Source organism: Musca domestica, unplaced genomic scaffold, assembly GCF_030504385.1.
Source record: "Musca domestica strain aabys unplaced genomic scaffold, Musca_domestica.polishedcontigs.V.1.1 2, whole genome shotgun sequence".
Lineage (NCBI taxonomy): Eukaryota > Metazoa > Arthropoda > Insecta > Diptera > Muscidae > Musca > Musca domestica.
Genome location: NW_026712249.1, coordinates 35,215,532 through 35,236,291, shown reverse-complemented (window position 1 = coordinate 35,236,291; position 20,760 = coordinate 35,215,532). Strand labels below are relative to the sequence as shown.

General features: G+C 33.9%; 1 protein-coding gene across 1 annotated transcript in view; it reads left to right on the top strand.

Moving 5' to 3' along the window:
* LOC131802208 (uncharacterized) overlaps positions 1-19,248 on the top strand; it is a 38,715-nt gene extending 19,467 nt beyond the window's left edge. The window contains exon 2 of the mRNA XM_059121902.1: positions 18,712-19,248. Within this exon, the coding sequence (XP_058977885.1) occupies positions 18,712-19,248 (537 nt within the window). The remainder of the gene's footprint in view (positions 1-18,711) is intronic.
* Positions 19,249-20,760: the final 1,512 nt, after the last annotated feature.

Sequence of the window (20,760 nt, the reverse complement as noted above, 5' to 3'; positions counted from 1 at the left end):
AAAGTAGGAACTTATCCAGCGACACATATACGTCATCAGTCATTTATATAATTAAGATGTATATGCTAATAATTCTCAAGAGGACCTTATAAAAATAGTTTTAGTAAATAAAATTCAAGAAAGCCTTAAATTAATTGCCTTTTTTAAAAAAGAAATCTACATGCGTAAAGCAGTTCCGGATGACTTAAAAAAAAAACAAAAAAAAAACACAAAATTGGAGAAGATGGATTTTAAAAAAAATTAAACTGTGGCATTGTAAAAAAATACAGGGTGAGATGAGAAAACTGCAACCAAATTCAGACTGCAGTCATTTCTAAGCCACTCGTCCGACAGCTGTTAAAACTATTCCAGTGACAGCTCATTATATTGTTTACAAGTGTACAAAAGCATTTTGGTGAGAATTTTGCAGAAAAATAAGTTATTCGTGATGGAATTCAAGCGCGATAGTGTGATTTTTTTATATTTGGCTGGAAAACAAAAAGTGTCTATCCTTAGAGCACTCCAGCATTTAAATTTGAATAAATCTTTAGGTGAATCGTACCATCGCTCGTTACCGTGATACTGGTACTGTAGCCCGACGTCAAGGAAGTGGACGGAAAAAAAACATCAACATCAGCAGAAATGGTTCGAAAAGTAAAGAAGCGACTTGATCGAAAACCTCGTCGCAGTCGCCAAAAAATGGCTCGTGAGCTGAACATATTGCAATATTCCATTCGGCAAATACTGAAAAATTAGCTCGGGTTAATGCCATTAAAATTCCAAAAAGTGCAAGAAATGCTAAAGAGTTTATTCGCTTGGACGAAAATGGTGAACTGCCGATTCTAGTTTTCTCCTATGAGAAAACATTCGTTGTCCAGCAGTTTGTAAAAAAAACATTGCGAAAATATTCTGGAGGGTGTATTAAAGCCTTGGGCATGCAAACATTTTGGTCGCAGACCTTGGACATTGCAACAGGACTCAGCGCCATCGCACTCAGCATGGGCCACCCTAGAATGGTTACAAAATGAAGTTCCTCGCTTCATTTCCAGCGCACAATGGCCACCAAATTCTCCGGATACCAATCCGTTGGACTATTGTGTCTGGAGTATTTTGGAAAGCAAGGTTGGCACTAAAAAATACCAAAGTGTCGATCACCTCAAGCAAGCGCTTCGCCGGGAATGGACCAGAATACCGCAGAGCAACATTCGGGCAGCGTGTGACGGTTTCATTGGCCGTTTGAAGGCCATAATTTATGCTAAAGGTGACCAATTCGAACAATTCTAAACTTATTCTAAAATTTGATGAATATTTCCGACATTTTTTGCCTTCATTCAATAAAATTTAAAAACAAAATGTAAAAATTATGGCCTTTGACTTTGTTGCAGTTTTTATCTCACCCTGTATATATATATTGAATTTTTCCGAACTCTGAAAGTGAAGGAAGACTATTGTTCGGTGATAAATCGATCCTGATCAACTTACCTGTTGTAAGCTCAGGATATTCTCTAATGTGTTAAAAATAAATTCACGGTAATTCTTAAAAACTTTTATGAAGATACAGATTCAGTCCTCAGGGTACCCGTTGTATAGTTATAATATTTCCTTATTTTATTAAAAAAGGTATAATTCAGCACCTGAATAATTATAATGAGAGGTTCCCCCCATTAAAAAAGTGTTTGACTGTAAAGATATTTGAGATTTGGAATATCAAAATTTACCCCTTGAATTTTGAAATATATGGAAACTCAGGTTCTGCATAACAAAACAAAAGTTCGGCAGTCATGGCTGTAACAAAATTTAAACAAACTAAAAGAAAAAAATTCAAATACGCAATAAACATATATTTCAGGCGTTGGGAAACGCTATTAACAATTCAACACTTTACGCTGGGAATAACACAAAATTTATAGCCAATACGTGGCCAACTTCGAATGAGTTATTGGCCAAAAGTGTATGGAAGCATAACATCCGTTTTCCGGTTTCAATTCTTTTCTTCTTCTCTTTCCACCAATGTCAAATGATGTATTGCAAGCACACAAACACACACTCATCCAGTCTATTATAATGTAAAAAGGATTAAAAGCCAAAAAAAAAAGAAAAAATAACAGGAGACCCATATCATCGATGACAACGAAACGATGATGGCACATTTAAAAGCTCGACTACACCACAAAGACAACGACAACAACAACAACAATAAATTTAAGACAACCACCTTGGGTGTGAGATAAACGTTTAGAGAGATGTCTGAATCGTTTATCTCTTTCCTACGGTAGGCTAAGAGCGATAGCTTCACCGAGTTTGAGTAGGAAATTATTTCAAAGGATATTGTGTCCTTGCGTTCTAAACTAATCTATCTTCATTGCGGCAGATTGTGTTTGCTGCTTTTGTTGCAACGACACCATAGTGATGGATGTGACAAAGACGTTTCTTTTGTGCCGCTTCCACTTCTTTACGAACTGAATCATCTTGAACTCAGTTTAAGATAAAGGTTAAACTCAATGAAGGTCAAATGAAACAGTTTAGTGTTAAATTAAAATTTTTAAATGAAAAAGGTAAATGACTTTTTTCAGTTGAAAGATTTTCCATGGAAGAAATGGAATATTAAATCTAGGGATATGGTTTGATCGTTTAAAATTCTAAAACCGATTTTGGATGTTTTGTTACAAATTATCAAAGCCGCCTTTTGCCTCAGCTCAACATCCTATTTGTTATTCGGTGAAAAGATGAATCGATAATTTTTGAAATTTTGTGTCAGGGTCCCTGTTGGTGGTAGTGTTTGTGATAATGAAGTAGTTTTGGAAATGTGTACTACCAGTGCACGAAAAGTACTAAATAGTACAATTGGATATTGGTTGAACAGATAGTGCTTGAAATCTAAAAAAAGTGATAGGGTCGGTGTTCATGTGTAGTCTGGACATATAGAGGTGGTTTCGGAAATATGCGCTATAATTGTACAAAAAGTACTAAATTGTACTTTATTTGTGATCGGGTGAGGGTATAGAGCAGGAATCCTCAAATTTGATACTGAGGTCTCCATTGGTATCTGGGTTTGAAAGTTGGAGGTGTTTTTTCCACCTAATTACGAAGTAGCGGGCACTTGGTACTTATTTCCTAAATTCCTTTCAATGACGAAAATGTTATGGGACTGATTGCTCTGTTTTAAAAACTTATTTTTCGAGGACCTCGTGACCGAAAATCCTGGATCCTTTTTAAGAACAAAACTTTCAAGGAATAAACAAGTAAAAAACATTAAGTTCGGCCGTACCGAACTTTTAATACAATCCACCTTAGGGTAATGGAAACACTAGAACCAATTATGACCCACAAATACCAATTTTTAGACACATTCATTGGAAAATGTGGCAAAAATCATCAAAATACCGAATATCGGGAGGTACCGCTATCTAGGGCTGTATAAAAGCATGGACCTATACATACAATATTTCGCCAACGAAGCTAGAACTCATTATGACCAAAAGATTTCAATTTTTAGACAAATCCGCGATAAAATGTGACAAAAACCATCAAAATACCGAATATCGGAAGATACCGTTATATGGAGGCCATTCCAAAGCGTGGACCTATACTTACAATGTTTCGGCACACGAACTAGGACCCATTATGACCTACAAATACCAATTTCAGACAAATCCATGAAAAAATGTGGTAAAAATCATGAAAATACCGAATATCGGGAGGTACCGTTATATGGGGGCTATACCAAAACGTAGACCGATATGTCTCATTTTCAATACCAACCATCCTATACACAATAAAAATTATTCTGCTAAATTTTGACGCTCTACGTCAAATAATGTGGGCTGTATCGTGATTTCAACAGACAGATAGACGGACATTAGAATTTTATGCTGATTATGAATATATATACATTACGGGGTCTACGACGAATATTTAGGGATGTTACAAAGAGAATGACTAAGTTAATATACCCTCCTTTCAAATGTGGAGGTTATAAAAATAGCAGATTTAAGAAAGAGCAAATTTTCCAGGTCTTATTGCCAAAGACCTCCCGGTCGAAAATCATGACATCACGGACCACTTAATAACAAATTCTGATCCTAGTTAAGAACAGTTTTCACAGACATCCAGACAAAAATCCTAGATAGTTTTTAAGCAAAAAAATCATCAGTTACATTTCAAGGACCTCCTCGGTGATTTATAGAGAAAAAATTAACCAAACATAAAAGTTAAAGGACCTACTGACCTATTATAAATATTTTTTTTGTCAAATAACTCCTGTGGTGGTTCAAAACAAAAAAAGAAACACAAGAACCACCGGTATTTAAATCCTGCATCATTTTTAATAAAAAAAAATCAGGGACATTCTTACCATAAAATCCTAACTAATTTTTTAAAGGAAGATTCTGATTTTTTGTAGTATTTTTAAGGGCTTTCTGAGAAAATTGAGCAATTTTTTTCGATTGAAATTCGAGATTTAAAAAAATTGTGTTTTTTCAGAATTTTTTTCAGGCCATCCTGAACAAAAACTCGATGATGACAAAAATGTCGGGGCCTTCAGACAAAATCTTGATTTTTATACCCTCAGCCCTACGGCAAGAGAAGAGATACGGCCAAAACGTGCCTCATCGAAATAACGGTTTTAGACCAAATCCGTTTCAGAACATTTGAAGTCGATCAAGTGATATCCGTCCGCGCGTCTGTCTGGCTGGTGCGCACGATAACTCTCGAAGGGAGTATCGGATTTGATCCAAACTTGGTACATCGTCACATTTTTGTCAAACTTAGATCTAGTTCGGAGATGGGCAATATCGGTCAACTACTTCTGGTACCTCCCCCACAAAAGGTCGAAATTTTCAAAAAATATATTTTCTGCACAGAAAGAGAAAAGATAATCCGATTTTGTGAATCCTAATATATCCGATCCGATTTTGTGAATCCTAATATATTCATCAGTGCTAGGTCAGGTGCGAAAACGGACAATATCGATGCACTCCATAAAGTACCATCCCCAAAGGGTCAACATTTTGAATAATTGCAACTCTCATAAAATGTGATGTAAGTGTCTGATTGTCTTCAAATTTCATTTTATATTTATATTAACCCAAAGTCTGGTTTAAAGATGGAATATATCGGCAAACTCCATCAAGTACCTCCCTCACAAAAGGCCAAAATATTGAATATTCATGAAGCTTTAAAGCACGAAATTAATATTCGATTCCATTCAGACTTGACACATCTTAATATTTGCATAAAGACAAAATCTGTTAAAAATATGGTAGAGATCGGACCGTTCTTTCTGGTACCTCCCCCAGAAAGGGTCAAAGTTTTGAATAACAAAAACGATCATAAAATCCAAAATAAGCATCTGATTTTCATCAAATTACACAAATTACAATATTTTTATTAACCCAAGGTCTGGTGTGAAAATGGGATATATCGGTCCACTCCTTCGGGTACCTCCTTACCAACGGATCAAAATTTTTAGTATCCATGAAGCTCATAAAACGTGAAATTATTCCATTCAAACTTGGCACATCTCAATATTTCCATCAACACAAGAGCTGTTATATGTCCCTCAATATCAAATTTAGTGTCGTTTAGTAGTTTAAGTACAAATAAGAACCATTTCCAAAACTACCTCCATATTTTACCTGTTGACAACATAAGAGGCCTTAATAAAAAATTTTGGGATTCCGGTAAAATTCCTTCACCTAATACCAAATTTAATATTATTAAGTAGTTTTCTAACAAATATAGGACGCATTTCCAAAACCACCTCTATATTTTAACTCCTGACAACAAAAAGATTCCAAAATAACATCATTCGAGATTCCAGCCATATTCCTTCACCCAATACCAAATTTGGTATTATTAAGTAGTTTACTTAAAAATATAGGACCGCATTTCCAAAACCACCTCCATATTTTAACTTTTGAAAACATCAGAGGCCTAAATAACAAATTTCGGGATTCCAGCCTTATTCCTTTACCCAGTACCAAATTTAGTGTAATTTGCAAAACTACCTCCAGTTTTTAACTGCTGACAACATCAGAGGACTAAATAAAAAATTTTGGGATTCCAGCCTTATTCCTTAACCCAATACCAAATTTAGTATTATCAAGTAGTTTTCTAACAAATATAGGACACATTTCCAAACCACCTCCATATTTTAACCGCTGACAATAAAAGATACCTAAATAACAAATTTCGGGATTCAGGCTAACTCCTTCATCCAATATCAAATACATATTGGACTATTTCTTCTGGTACCTCCCCTACAGAGGGTTCAAGATTTTTGAAAAACAACACGCTCAAAGAAAGCGAAATAAGCCTCCAACTCTCTTCAAATTTCACACACCCAAATATTTTTGCTAACGCAAGATCTGTTGTGAAGGTGATATATATATCTGAAACCCCCTTCTGGTACCTCATCCACAAAGGGTCACAATTTCCAATACTTATATCTGTCATAACTTGCGGAACAAGTCGACGATGCTTAACGCTCTTTCTCTTAACCAGAAATCTGATATGAATATGTAAATTATCGACATTTATGATTTCGCTCAAAATGTTCGATTTCCTTCAAATTTTGCCCATGCCAATATTTTAATCTGTATTAGATGAAGTATGAAAATGGAATACTTCGGTCAGCTATATCTGTTAGCTCACGCCTATTTCCACATTTTCCAAAAATGTGCACATATCTCATATATAGTATAGGAAGTCAGTCTTAGGTCAGATACGAATTGGGCAATATTGTCCAACTACTTCGGAACCTCCCCCATAAAGGGTCAACAGTTTGAGTAATCATAACACAAGGCTGGCCTATACATCTGTCGGCAAAACCGACTGATACTAATTTACTTGTTTTTGAACAATTTTAGAAGGGTTCCTTCTTGGACAATCAAATCAGGCATGTAGATCTTGTCCATTAAATCATATATACACACTACAGGGTGAGATGAAAAAAGTGCAACCAACTTCAGACTGCCGCAAATTATTCCAGTGACAGCTCATTATATTGTTTAGAAGCGTGCAAAAAGTGGGTGAGAGAATTCTCTGAGGTGAGAATTTTGCAGAAAAAAAGTTATTCGCGATGGAATTCAAGCGTGATAGTGTAATTTCTTTATAGTGGCTATCGTTAGAGCACTCCAGCATTTAAATGTGAATAAATCTCTTGTGTGTCGTACCATCGCTCGTTAGAGTGATACTGATAGCGTAGCCCGTTGTCAAGGAAGTGGAAGGAAGAAAGCAGAAACATCAGCAGAAATGGTTCTAACAGTGAAGAAGCGACTTGATCGAAACCAGCGTCGCAGTGGCCGAAAAATAAAATTTCGAAAATAAAATTCGAAACCAGCATCGCAGTGGCCAAAAAATAAAATTAAAAAAAAATTGTAAAAATTATGGAGTTTGACATTGTGGCAGCTTTTTTATCTCACCCTGTATATTATTTCGAAAACTATATCAAAGTCCTGAAAACAATCGAAATACATATTCCCAAAAAAAAAGTTCCTACAATCAAATCCAATATCCTTCGACAGCAGATTGTTACCCCGATGACAATCGCCGGACCATCTGTTTGTCTAGTTAATAAGTCGGAATGTTTATTTCATAACTATTTCATTTTATGGCATAATCTGCTTTTGCAATCGATATTGATTGGAGAAGAGCAAATGTATATTATAACAACAACAACGACAACAAAAAAAAACTTTCATTTCTTTTTGTTTCCGAGTTGCAAAGAAACGGAATCATGAAACGCATGTACAGACACACTTGACCCATATTCGGAAGCTTAAGGCGAAACAAAAAGGGGTAGAAGAACTGTAGTCAGCTTGTGGTAGTTTCTCGTTTGGGCCCCATAATTTTTGTATTTTTGCCACAGTGTGCGGCTAACAACAACAATTGTTAAACAAATTACCACCATTTGGCCTCTAAGAGGGAGGAAGGAAGGTTCAGTAGATAACTGCACCGAGTGTTTGTTGCCAAATCGCTGGGGGCCTTTCTTTGGAAAGTTGAAAGGCTACGCATTTGTTGACGGGGCAATTATCGTTTTTGTTGTTGTTGTTTTTTTTTCTTTCATATTTTCCTGCTGGCTTAGAGACGAAGCACAAAAGCGCTGTCTTGACCCTTCATAAATTCACATTTGTTTTGACCATTTTCGATATAATAATGGCACACGATAAATAATAATGGAGAACGGCGGAGAATAGGAAATATAAATGGTTGGACAAATAGAAAACCGAACAAATAAAAAAGCGAATGTTTTGTGGACATTAAATTTGTTGTTGTTATATTTTTTTCTATTGGCACAACCATCACATGGCTAAATGGTATTTACAAATAGTTTAGTTCCCAAGGGCCAACTGAACAGGGTCATCCGAATTCAATGGCAACAGCAGGACATGGTTGAGTAAAGTAATGCTAATATTTCCATATTTTCCCAGTTGAGGACAGACATTCCATTCATTTGGAGTTTACCCAAGATAAGCGTTTTCTTTAAGACTCGGAAATATGAAACACGTAATGTTGCATTAATATTTTATTTAATATTCCGAACGATATTTGAACAAAAGAATGAAATAATAGATAGGGCGTTAAGGTTGAAAATGCAAAATTTTCAAACAGAGTTTTTAAATTTGGCATAAAAATGTATCGTTTCACATTTAGGTGAAGCATTTTAAAACAGGATGATGATTTTAAAAATTACTAAAAATAATACGATTTTTATACCATACAACACTATGTGTTGGGGTTATAAGTTTGATTGGGCCAAAAAATTTGTAACTCCTCGAAATATTGGTTTCCTACATAGGAAAGTATATATGGATCTTCCTATCATGCCGAGCTGAGTCGATCTAGCTATGTATGTCCGTCCGTCTGTCCTTCTGTCCATGTTAATTTGTAATCAAGCTACAGGTCGCAGTTATGAACCGATCCTCACAAAATTGAAAATGGAGGTGGGGTAAGGGTCAGAATATAACCCTATTGTTTTTGGAGATGATCGCACGATATTTAGAAGTTGAAATGGACCAAAAACAGAAAATTTTCCTGATTTTGCAGTTGCTCTGTAGGCCACAATTATGAAATTTAAATGGAGTTAGAGTTTTGGACTGGGCAGAAACTTACCAATTTGGGCGGCTATCGTACAACAACTAGCGGGTAAAATAGACTCTAACTTTTATGTAAGAAAAAGGGAAAATTTCCACTAAACCGCGAATGGCCAAGTGATGCTAATGATATATGTATATATATATATATATATATATATATATATATATATATATATATATATATATATATATATATATATATATATATATATATATATATATATATATATATATATATATATATATTCTGCTTATAAATCAAAAACACTGGGACAATCACAATCCCCTTCAATTTGAATACCAGAAGGATTGGACCTATATATTCCACCTTCACACCGGACCTTGAGTTAAAAAAATTAATTTTAACCCTGTGTGAGAGAGGAACAATATTGCCCATTTTCGTACCTGACCGAGCACTGATGCAAATATTAGGAAAGTTGAAACAAAAATGGATTATCCTTTCTCTTACCGTGCAGTACTTTTTTTTTTTTTTTTTTTTTTTTTTTGGAAATTTTGACCTTTCGTGTAGAAGGTACCAGAGTATACCGATATATTCCATCTTAACACCAGAACTTGGGTTAATAAAAATATTGGGATGTGTGAAATTGGAATACAATCGGACTCTTACATTACATTTTATAAGAGTTGTATATATTCAAAATTTTGACCATTTGTGGGGGATGTAATTGATGGAGTGAATCGATGTTGTCCAATTTCGCACCTAACATAGAACTAACGCAAATATTAGGATTTGCAAAGTTGGAGCAAAATCGGATTATCGTTTCTCTTCCTGTGCAGAAAATATATTTTTTGAAAATTTTAACCTTTTGTGGGGGAGGTACCAAAAGGAGTGGACCGATATTGTCCATCTCCGAACTCGATGTAGGTTTCATAATAATATTATGATGTAAAAAGTTATCTTGCCAGATCGACTTCAAGTGTCTTGAAACGGATTTGGTGTAAAATTGTTATTTCGATGAAGCACGTTTATAGTGTACGAAAAGTACTGAATGCTACTAAATGGAATTGTGAGTGTAGTGGTAGAGATGAAATTATCAAATGTTGTAATTGAGGGGAAATATCCCAAATATCATACTAGATTAAACACCATTATATTGAAGAATTAGATTATTAAAATTTTCTATGCTATGCAATGTTGGACTTTTTTTGAATTAAGCTAAGTAAATGTCGCTATTTGATTTTCTATTAAAGTAAGAGACGTTTCTAGACGTTTCTAATAAAATACAAAATGCTAATGCGAATTTGTCAGTGAAGGTGCCTTTACTTTTTTTTAATAAATTGAAAATTCTACGCTGAGAATTCCTAATATCGACTTAAAAAGGTTTTTATTAATTAATTTATTTTTTTTTTAATTTGTTATTATACTCCTCTATGATATATAATTAGAAGTGTGTGAAATATATCAAACTAATTCGAGTTTGACTTAAAAATTCCTGCAACAACATATGTCTTTAATTTCTTCCAGCAATTCCATTTGCAGCTCAAAACACTTGTCACAATTCCCCCAATATTCTCATAATTTAATATTCAAATGGACTAGGTGGTGTTCATTTTCTTACAATTTGGGCAATAATTTATATCACATTTTCTAAGAGAGGAGGAGGAAGAGGAGAGGTCGAGTCCCTTCTCTTTAATTCCAACCCCCACACACACAAACAAACCCTTAAACGCCATGACATAAGTTATTTATTGGATAATTTTCTGAAATGGATTAGAACAACATGTTGGCGGAAACTTTTACATTTTCATATTTCGTTTTTAATAAATATTCATGGAATGGAAACGGATAATAATAGCAAATGAAATAATAATATCGATTTGATGATTGATTGACTAATAATGTGGTTTTGCGGTAATAATATCGATAAATAAAATATGGAAATATATCATGGCAACAAGTTAATTGATAATGAATTGGTTGAGAATAAGTGGCCGATTCGGAGGAATTTAATTAATTTCACACTCAAATTTTATAGAATTGAATGAAGATATGAAATATTAGAGAAAGTGAAAATTAATTAATTAATGCCGTTCGCAAGCATTAGGAATTAGATTTGAGAACTACTCAAAAGCCTTCTATATATGAAAGGCATTCTCAAATGCTTTTGGGGACAGAAGACTTATAAATTGCCGCCTACTTCATTAGAAAAAATCCCACAATAATACAAAAGCGGATACAAATTGATTATAAAACAAGTAAGTTATGATTATTGAAATTGTTGACCCTTTAGGGTGGAGGTTCCGAAGCAGTTGGCCAATATTGACCAATTCATATCTGACCTAAGACTGAAAAAAAATATAACAAGTGCCAGATTTGGACTATATAGACTACTTCCTATACTTTATATGAGTTAAGTGGAAATTTTTGGAAAATGTGGAAATATGCGTGAGGTAACAGATATAGCGGACCGAAGTATCCCTTTTCGTACTTCATCTGATACAGAAAAAAATATCCAATATCCAATTTTATGCGAAATCATAAATTCCATACTCATATCAGGTTTCTGTTTGAGAGAAATATTTTGATATAGCAAGTTGCAAAGAATCTCCGACTTGTTTTGCTACTTATGAAAGATAAAAATATTGGAAATTGTGACCCTTTGTGGGTGAGGTACTAGAAGGGGTTGGCAGAGGTATATCATCTTCACACCAGAATTTAATTTGAAAAGAACAGGATGCTTATTTCGAATTTTCTGATATTTTTGGTTATTCAAAACTTTATCCCTTTGAGGGGGAGATACCAGTAGGAATAATCCGATCTCTACTATCTTTATAACAGATCTTATGTTAATAGAATATTGAGATGATCCAAGTCTAAATGAAATCCGATGTTAATTTCGTGTTTTAAGAGCTTCAAGAATATTCAAAATTTTGACTCTTTGTTGGGGAGGTACCAAATGGAGTGAACCGATATATCCCAACTTAACAACAGGCCTTAGTTTTATAAATATATTGTGATGTGTGTAATTTGAAGACAATCGGACTTTTATATCACATTTAATAAGAGTGATAATTATTCAAAATGTAGACTATTGGTGGGGGAGAAATTTGACGGAGTGGACCGATATTCTCCATTTTCGCATCTTATGCAAATATTAGGATTTCCAAACTTGTAGCAAAATCGGATTATAGTTTATCTTTCTGTGCAGTCAAATATTTTCTTTAAAACTGTTGACCTTTTGTGGGAGAGGTAACAGAAGGAGTGGACCGATATTGTCCATCTCCGAACTCGATCTAAGTTTGATAATAATATTACGATGTACCAAGTTTGGATCAAATCGGATGCTCCCTTGGAAAGTTATCGTGCGCATCAGCCAGACAGACAGACGGACATCGCTAGATCGCCTCCAAAAGTCTTGAAACGGATTTGGTCCAAAGAGACCTAGGACCTAAAACCGTTATTTCGACGAGGCACGTTTTGGCCGTATCAAATGGTATATACCCTCCCTAGCTATATGGCTGAGGGTATGAAAACTAGGGCTGCCTCATGCATTCGCCATTGGTTTGCTTCCAACCAATATAACCAAGTATTATATGAGAGGACATATAATACGCATTAGTATACTCTGCTGCTATAGGTGCCTCGACGAACGTGATTGAGCTCCGATGTTGCAACAATGCGTTTCCTACTGTAATGTAAATATCTAGACTCTGAAACACGAAGGTCGTAATTTTTATTTATGCTGCCTCTGATGGAAAATTTCATTTCATGAAATTTGTTGATCTGTTTTTTTTTTTTTTTTTTTTGATATGGTTTATCTAATTCTATAAAAAAAACATTTAAAGATTGATATTTTTATACCAATTACTTCCGAAAGCACGAATGTTTTTGTTCTATTACGAAAGACTTTTGCTACAGTTCTTTATATAAACATTTTTGAAAAAGGGCTTCTATAAGGAATTTTACACATAAAAATCCACTTTGAAACAGTTCAGAAGGCCTTCTACTCGTCATCGATTTGGAAAATGTGTTTCATTAATCAAATTTTTACACACACCTACTAATAATAGATCGGTCTGTCTGTTGTCGTTTCAAAACAATAGACACTCAGTGCGTATACTAAATAATAGACAATCATACGCCCCAAAGTACTCCCCTTTCAAATTGACTATAAATGATTTATTCCAGTGAAATTTCAACTACATTCCGTAAAAGTATAACTACAATTACTATTCATAATATTTGGGTTTTAAAACACTATTAGAAACTTTACAAAATAAACTTAAATTGTTATAATTAATGTCAATTTAAAAACAATTCCCAAGTTATTTCACTTGCGTCATAACAAATTGTAAACAAATAAAATTAACAAATGTAAGAACAAATAAGTTGCTTAAAATTTCGTGGAAGGTGTACATCAAAGCTTACATAAAAATAACGAAGTTATCACATTTAAAACAAACAAGTCAAAAAGCTTTAAATTCTGTTAAAATCTTAAAAATACCGAATGTAGGTGTTATATTAGGGTCTATACGACGACGTGGACCTGCATAGGTACCTTTTGTCATAGGCCATTACAATATTCAAATGCGAAACTTGAAAAAAATCGGTGAATAATGTAGCTAAAATCATCAAAATACCGAATATCTGGAGGTACCGTTATATGGGGTCTATACGACGACATGGACCTGCACAGACAATTTTATGCCTTAGACTGTAGTATCCATGGTACAATGATATCAAGGTAGGGCTATGATACCATATGATTTTAATTTTTTTGTTTTCTTGGCTTAATATGTCATTTTTATTTGTTTATGTATGTGTTTTCTTTTCAATAACAAAAAAAATTGTTCAGAAAACTTCAAATTCGGGTGTTTTCAAAATGTTTATTTCAACGTATGCATCGACAAAATCTAGAGTTTTTGTAACGAAATAATCCTTTAGAGATATATAGTACATGATTCTGAAAAGAAGTGTTGACCTTTCATTCAGTTATCGCGGTTTTCAATTATTTATTCAAAATAAATGCAACAAGTTGTTTGATTTTTTATTGTTTTTATACTAATTCTGACATTACAAGCCGAAGAGGTAGACCTCTATACTTGCAATTTTTTTAAAGTTGACCTACCTTCTCTTCATTGTACCATGGTAGTATCCTTTAGGAACTTCAAATGCTAAATTTGAAACAATTCCGGTGAATAATGTCGCTAAAATCATCAAAATACCGAATATCGTGAGGTGCCATTATATGGTGGCTATAGGAAAACGAGGTCCTGCAAAGACAATTTTCTGTCAAAGGCTGTATTCATTGTACGAATTCATTACGAATACCCAATTTGAAAGAATCCCGGTAAATAAAGTCGCTAAAATCATCAACATACAGAATATCGAGTGGTACCGTTGTATGGGCCTATACAAAGAAGTGGACCTGCACAGACAATCTCCTGTCATAGGCTGTAGCATCCATTTCGAAGTTCAAATACCAAATTTAAAACAATTCCGATGAATAATGTCATCATCAAAATACCGAATATCGGGAGGTGCCGTTGTATGGGGGCTATACGAAGACGTGGACCTGTACAGACAATTTTTTGTCTTAGGCTGTAGTATCCATTTCGAACTGCAAATACCAAATTTTAAACAATTCCGGTGAATAATGTTGCTAAAAGCATCAAAATACCGAATATTGGGAAGTACCGTTATATGGGGGCTATACCAAAACATGGCCCATTTTCAATACCAAAAGTCCTGCAGACATAATATACATTTGAGTAAAATTTTATCAACCTTGCTTCATTTTTTTCGGAAGCTAGTGTGATTTCCACAGACGGACAGATTGATAGACGGATAGACAGACGGACGGACATCGACATGCTGATCAATAGTATATATACTTTGTGGGGTCTAAAATGTATATTTCGCGGTGTTACAATCGGAATGACAAACTTAATATACCCTCCAAACTATGGTGGAGGGTATAAAAATGTGTTATTGTTTAAAATAAGAACCAGTAAAGGAAGTATAAACGTCGGGCGGGCCGACTTTATGATACTTCATATAAAAAATAAAACATATAACAAATCGGATGAACAATACATAAAGAAGCAATAGCCGAACCGATTTTCACCAAATTTGACATACTTATGTATAGGCTCAATTTGGTCGTAATTTCAAAATTCCATCCCATTTGAGCTCATATTACACGTTTGGTGCACAATAAAAAGCCAATAGGACGAAGATATTTATGGGATCTATACCCAAATCTAAACCCTATAAAATTTGGGAAAGGTATTTCTGCGCTATATTTAACATATTTACCTAAATATCGTTGTTACACAGTGCATATTAAGGGTGCGGAGGACTAAAATAACAAATTGTATGAGCAATATATATTGGAGCTATAGCTATATCTGAATCAATTCCGATCAAATTTGGCATACTTAGTTTCAGGCATAATTAGGTTGTATGTGCAAAATTCCATACTATATCGGGCAAATCGGACGAAGACATATATGGGAGCTATATCTAATTTTTTACCGATTATCTCCAATTTCAATAGAGTTCGTCCGGGTAATAAATGCGAAATGTACTTTGTTCACACAAATACATGGACAGACGGACGGACATGCATAATTCTACTCAAGATGTGATTCTATTCAGATCATCAAAAGGAACTATGGGTCTATTTCGTTTCCTTTTTCCTGACATAATACCCCGACCACCTTGTGCTGTAGGGTATAAAAACAAGTACAAAGGCCTTTAAATTCAGCCGGGTCGAACTTTTTATACCTTCCACAAGAGTAGAATATGTTAACTTAGAATATCAAGCCATTTGATTTAAAATCACAAAATAACCCAAAAAGCGGACACCAAATTATCTAATTTGGTTGGAAATTGTGGCTGAGACCTACAAAATCTGGAGGTATTATTATATATGCGCTATGCCTATTAATAGACATGATTCGAACATTTTTTGCAAAGAGAAAAGTAACCTACGTTGTGACAGAAACCTTCAAAATGGCAAAAACCAGGAGGTACCATTATATGGTAGGTGGACCTGTAGAAAATATTTTTGCAGGACCAACCAAGAACCCCAAATGTAAAGATTCAGCTTAATTGATTTTATACCAAAAATCTGGAGGTACCGTTATATGGGGGCTATACCTGAACGTGGACCCATATAGTCCATTTTCAACACCAATCAGCCTGCATATAATAGAAACCTTTAAGAAAAATTTCAAAGTTCTAGATTAAATATTGTTGGAGCACTCCTGCACTTAAATGTGAATAAATCTTTTGTGTCTCGTACCATCGTTCGTTACCGTGATACTGGTAGCGTAGCCCGACGTCAAGGAAGTGGACGGAAGAAAACAGCAACATCAGCAGCAATGGTTTGAAAAGTAAAGAAGCGACTTGATCGAAACCTACATTTTGGCCGCAGACCTTGGACATTCCAGCAGGACTCAGCACAATCGCACTCACACACGCCACTCAAGAATGGTTACAAAATGAGGTTCCCCGCTTTATTTCCGTTGGACTATTGTGTCTGGAGTATTTTAGAAAGCAAGGTTGGCACTTAAAAATACCAAAGTTTCGATCACCTCAAGCAACCGCATCGCCGGGAATGGACCAAAATACCACAGAGCAACATTCGGGCAATGTGTGACGGTTTCATTGGTCGTTTGAAGGCCATAATTCGTGCCAAAGATGACCAATTCGAACAAATCTAAACTTCTTCTAAAATTTGATGCTATTTTCGACATTTTTTTCTTTCATTCAATAAAATTAAAAAAATGTAAAAATGATCGCGTTTGAGTTTTGCAGTTTTTTATCTCACTCTGCAATTAGAGTCGGTCTTTGTTTGAATATAGGAACTTGAAAGTGATAGAAAAAACGCGATTCCAGATGAGTTCATTTTAAATACATAAATGGGAAGAGTTCATTTTGGCTCCAACAACTGGTTACAAAACAACATCTTAACACCCTTCATTTTTTTTATTTTGTAAATTTCTTGGTCCTATGAAAAATGGTACTATTACAAGTGTTTAATTTTTTATGGAACATAATAAAATTCCATTTACATTCCATTTTTGATTCTTTTTTGTGATTTGGTTTTTGTCATGTCTAAAAAAGTGTAAAGTGACAAATTTGTTGTAAGAACAAAAATATGCTAAACATTTGCAGAGATAATCTCTTGTGGAGTTTTTTCTTTTATTTTATCTTTGACATTTACACATGTCTGACATTGAAATGCAAGATGCCCACATATGTTTGCACATACATATTTTCAATTTCACAAATATTTTCAATTGTCAAAAAAGAACAAATAAGGAGAATGTCCAGAAAATATTTTTCATATATCTAAAGAAATTTCTACATTTAGAGTGCATCAAAAGGTTGAAAGTGAAGACATATTTATATGAGAGACATATAAGCGGAGGCGTACAAATATAGGACATATTTCCAAATCACCGACAAATCGCAAACACTTATACCATCAGCAATCTAAACAACAAATATCAGAATTTTATCTTTATCCCTTCATCCAACACCAAATATAGTACCGTTCAGAATACATTTCCGACTATATACATTTCCGAACCCACCTCCAGATGTTAAGGCTACACATGAACAGGGACTCTAATATAATATTTCGTGCACTTGTAGCACACATTTCTCAAACCCCATCTTTATTACGAACATACTGCCTACAGGGACCCCAATACAAAATTCCAAATTTCAGCTTAATTCGTTCACATTTAACCAAACTATCCCAAATTTAGTTCCATTTAGTACACATTTCGAAAACCACCTTTATATATCAAACTTTCTTTCCAACCTTAATGTGGCGTTTCCACTGCACATTTTAAAAAACCTAATCTCGAAGAACTATAATATAAAAAACTCTACTTCTTTAAAACAAAACATAAAAAATATTCAACTTGACAACACAGACATTCTAGTCTCATTTGATGTAGTGTCACTTTTCACAAATATTCCTGTCCACATCGCAATAAAAATCATAATGGAAAAATGGGATGAAATAAGAAAATATACAAAAATACCAAAATCACGGTTTCTTCAAATTTTACAATTTTGCCTCCAAGGCAACAACTATTTCATGTTCGACGATAAAATATATAACCAAGTATTTGGAATGCCAATGGGAAATCCACTATCACCGACAATAGCGGACATAGTCTTAGACAAACTACTTGACGACACACTAGCTGAGCTACAAAGTAAGGACATAAATATCAAATACATAGTCAAATATGTAGATGATATTTTAGCAATTATTAAAAGGACGAATCAGATGAAATTCTAAACACATTGAACAAATACCACAACAAAATACAATTTACCACGGAAACTGAAACAGAAGGCTCAATATCATACTTAGATGCAAGATTAATAAGAAATAACCAAAACATAGAATTCGAATGGTACACAAAAGACACATCATCTGGTAGAATAATTAATTATCATGCAACACAGCCGAAAACACAAATCCTTAATACTGCCAAAAATCTCATACATAGAATATTTAACATTAGTGACGCAAAATTCCATAATAAGAACACTGACACAATTTTTAAAATTCTAAAATACAATAGTTTTCCATATAAAGTAATATGCACATTAATTGACGAAATTAAAACAAAACTACAGAGAGATGTCAAAACACCGGCGGATAATGAAAAGACAGAACTAAAAAGTTTTTACGGTGTAACTTACATCCCTGGGTTATTTGACAACAAACAGCTGCGACAAATCATTAACAACAACAACATTAACTTTGCATATAAATCCAATACAACGTTAAGCACAATATTTACAAACACAAAAACACCTATTGACAAACAACAACAGAACAACGTTGTTTATAAAATTCCATGTAAAGGCAAAGCGAATGAAAGCTGTAACAAAATATACATTGGAACAACAAAGCGATCACTAAGCACACGAATGAGCGAACACAAATCGGACATAGAAAAACAAAAGGAGACAACAGCGCTATCACAACATGCCTTTCACACTGGCCACTCACCAGACTTTGATAGCATAGAAATATTAGACAAAGAGAAAATAGAAAAGAAAAGACTAATGATTGAGAGCCTTAGAATACAACAACATATTGACAAGACGATGAACCTAAAAGAAGATACTGACAACATAAGTTCGTGCTATGGAGTGGCAATAAAGTAAAAAACTGTGATACTAATTTTTAAGTGGATTATTTTAGTATATGTTCTATGTAAACTCGTCTTAAAAATTATATTGTAAGTTTATCCCATCTTGTGAATTGATATGAAATTGAAATGTTAAATTTTGATTTATTTAAATAGACGAATTCCCCAGAAGAAGTCGCCAAAACAGCGACGAAACGTCGGGAATAAAATACAAAATAAAATAATTTTGTTTTAATTTGTATATGAAACCTAAGGTCAAGAAGCTAAAACACACAAACCATAGAAATAATCATTGACCAAAAATTAACAACAATAAAAAAAAAGTACATCTTGTTTTCTCTCTCATTCGAGGTACGCATTTTGTCCACGAGTTGAAATTTCCACAGAAAACTGCAAACAAAAGAGGCAACATTTTCAAAATGCTTGAATCGGCAGAAAAAATTTTTGACAAGTGTCTCTCCAGCAGAATTTAAAAATAGAAAAATACAAAAACATGTTCGAAATGTCAACATTTACACAAAAAGTTGAATCTTGAATTAAATTTGTGAAATTAATAAATAATAAATTTTTGGGAGAAGAACAATAATATCTTCTATTCATATTAGTGAGAATTTCATGTATTTTCGTATAAGTCGTATTCAAATCAACAAACAAAATTTTTGAAAAAGGGAATTATTTTACTACGAATTACGAATCGTGCCGTATGAACGGGTTAATTCGTGTACATAATTCTGAGAGCGAACAACGTGATTGAAAGTGTAATGGGAACATAGCATAAGCATAAGTCATACAACATTTCAAGTTGTTAGCTTTACCCTTTCACATAACACCAAATGGTACCATTTTAGAAGTTTAGTAATATTTTAGAACATTTCCAAACCCTTTAGTGCATATGCCCTGCACTTCATCAGTGACTCTCATTCAAAATTTTAGCATTTCAGCTCCATCAGTTCATCACAATTGCAATTTGTACACATAAGTACGAATTTCCAAAGCTTCCTAAATACTCTAATCCTACACTCCTACAGAAATCCCAATTCTAAATTTTAGGATTCCACCCCTGTTGCTTTGCCCAACAGGTACAAATTTCCAAAATTGCCAATATATCCCATTTTTTAGGATATCAGCTCTATTGGTTCATCCAAATCCAAATCTAGTATCAAATTCAGTACAATTTAGTACGCTGAAGTACAAATTTTCATAACTATCTACATCATACAGTCCAATAAAATCTTATTTTCAAATTTCAAGATTTTAACTCTATTATTTCTCCCAAAATTTAAATTGTATAAAATTTAGTACGATTTAGAACACATAAGTACGGATTTTCTATATAACTAAGTGCTACAATGCAACAGTAATCTTATTTCCAAATTTCAAGATTCCATCTCAATTGGTTCTCGCAATAAAATTAATTGTACCATATTTAGTACATTTTGGTACATATTAGCACGAATTCCCAAACCGATCTACATACCTCAGTCCTACAATGCAATAGTAATCTTATTTCTAAATTTCAGAATTCCAG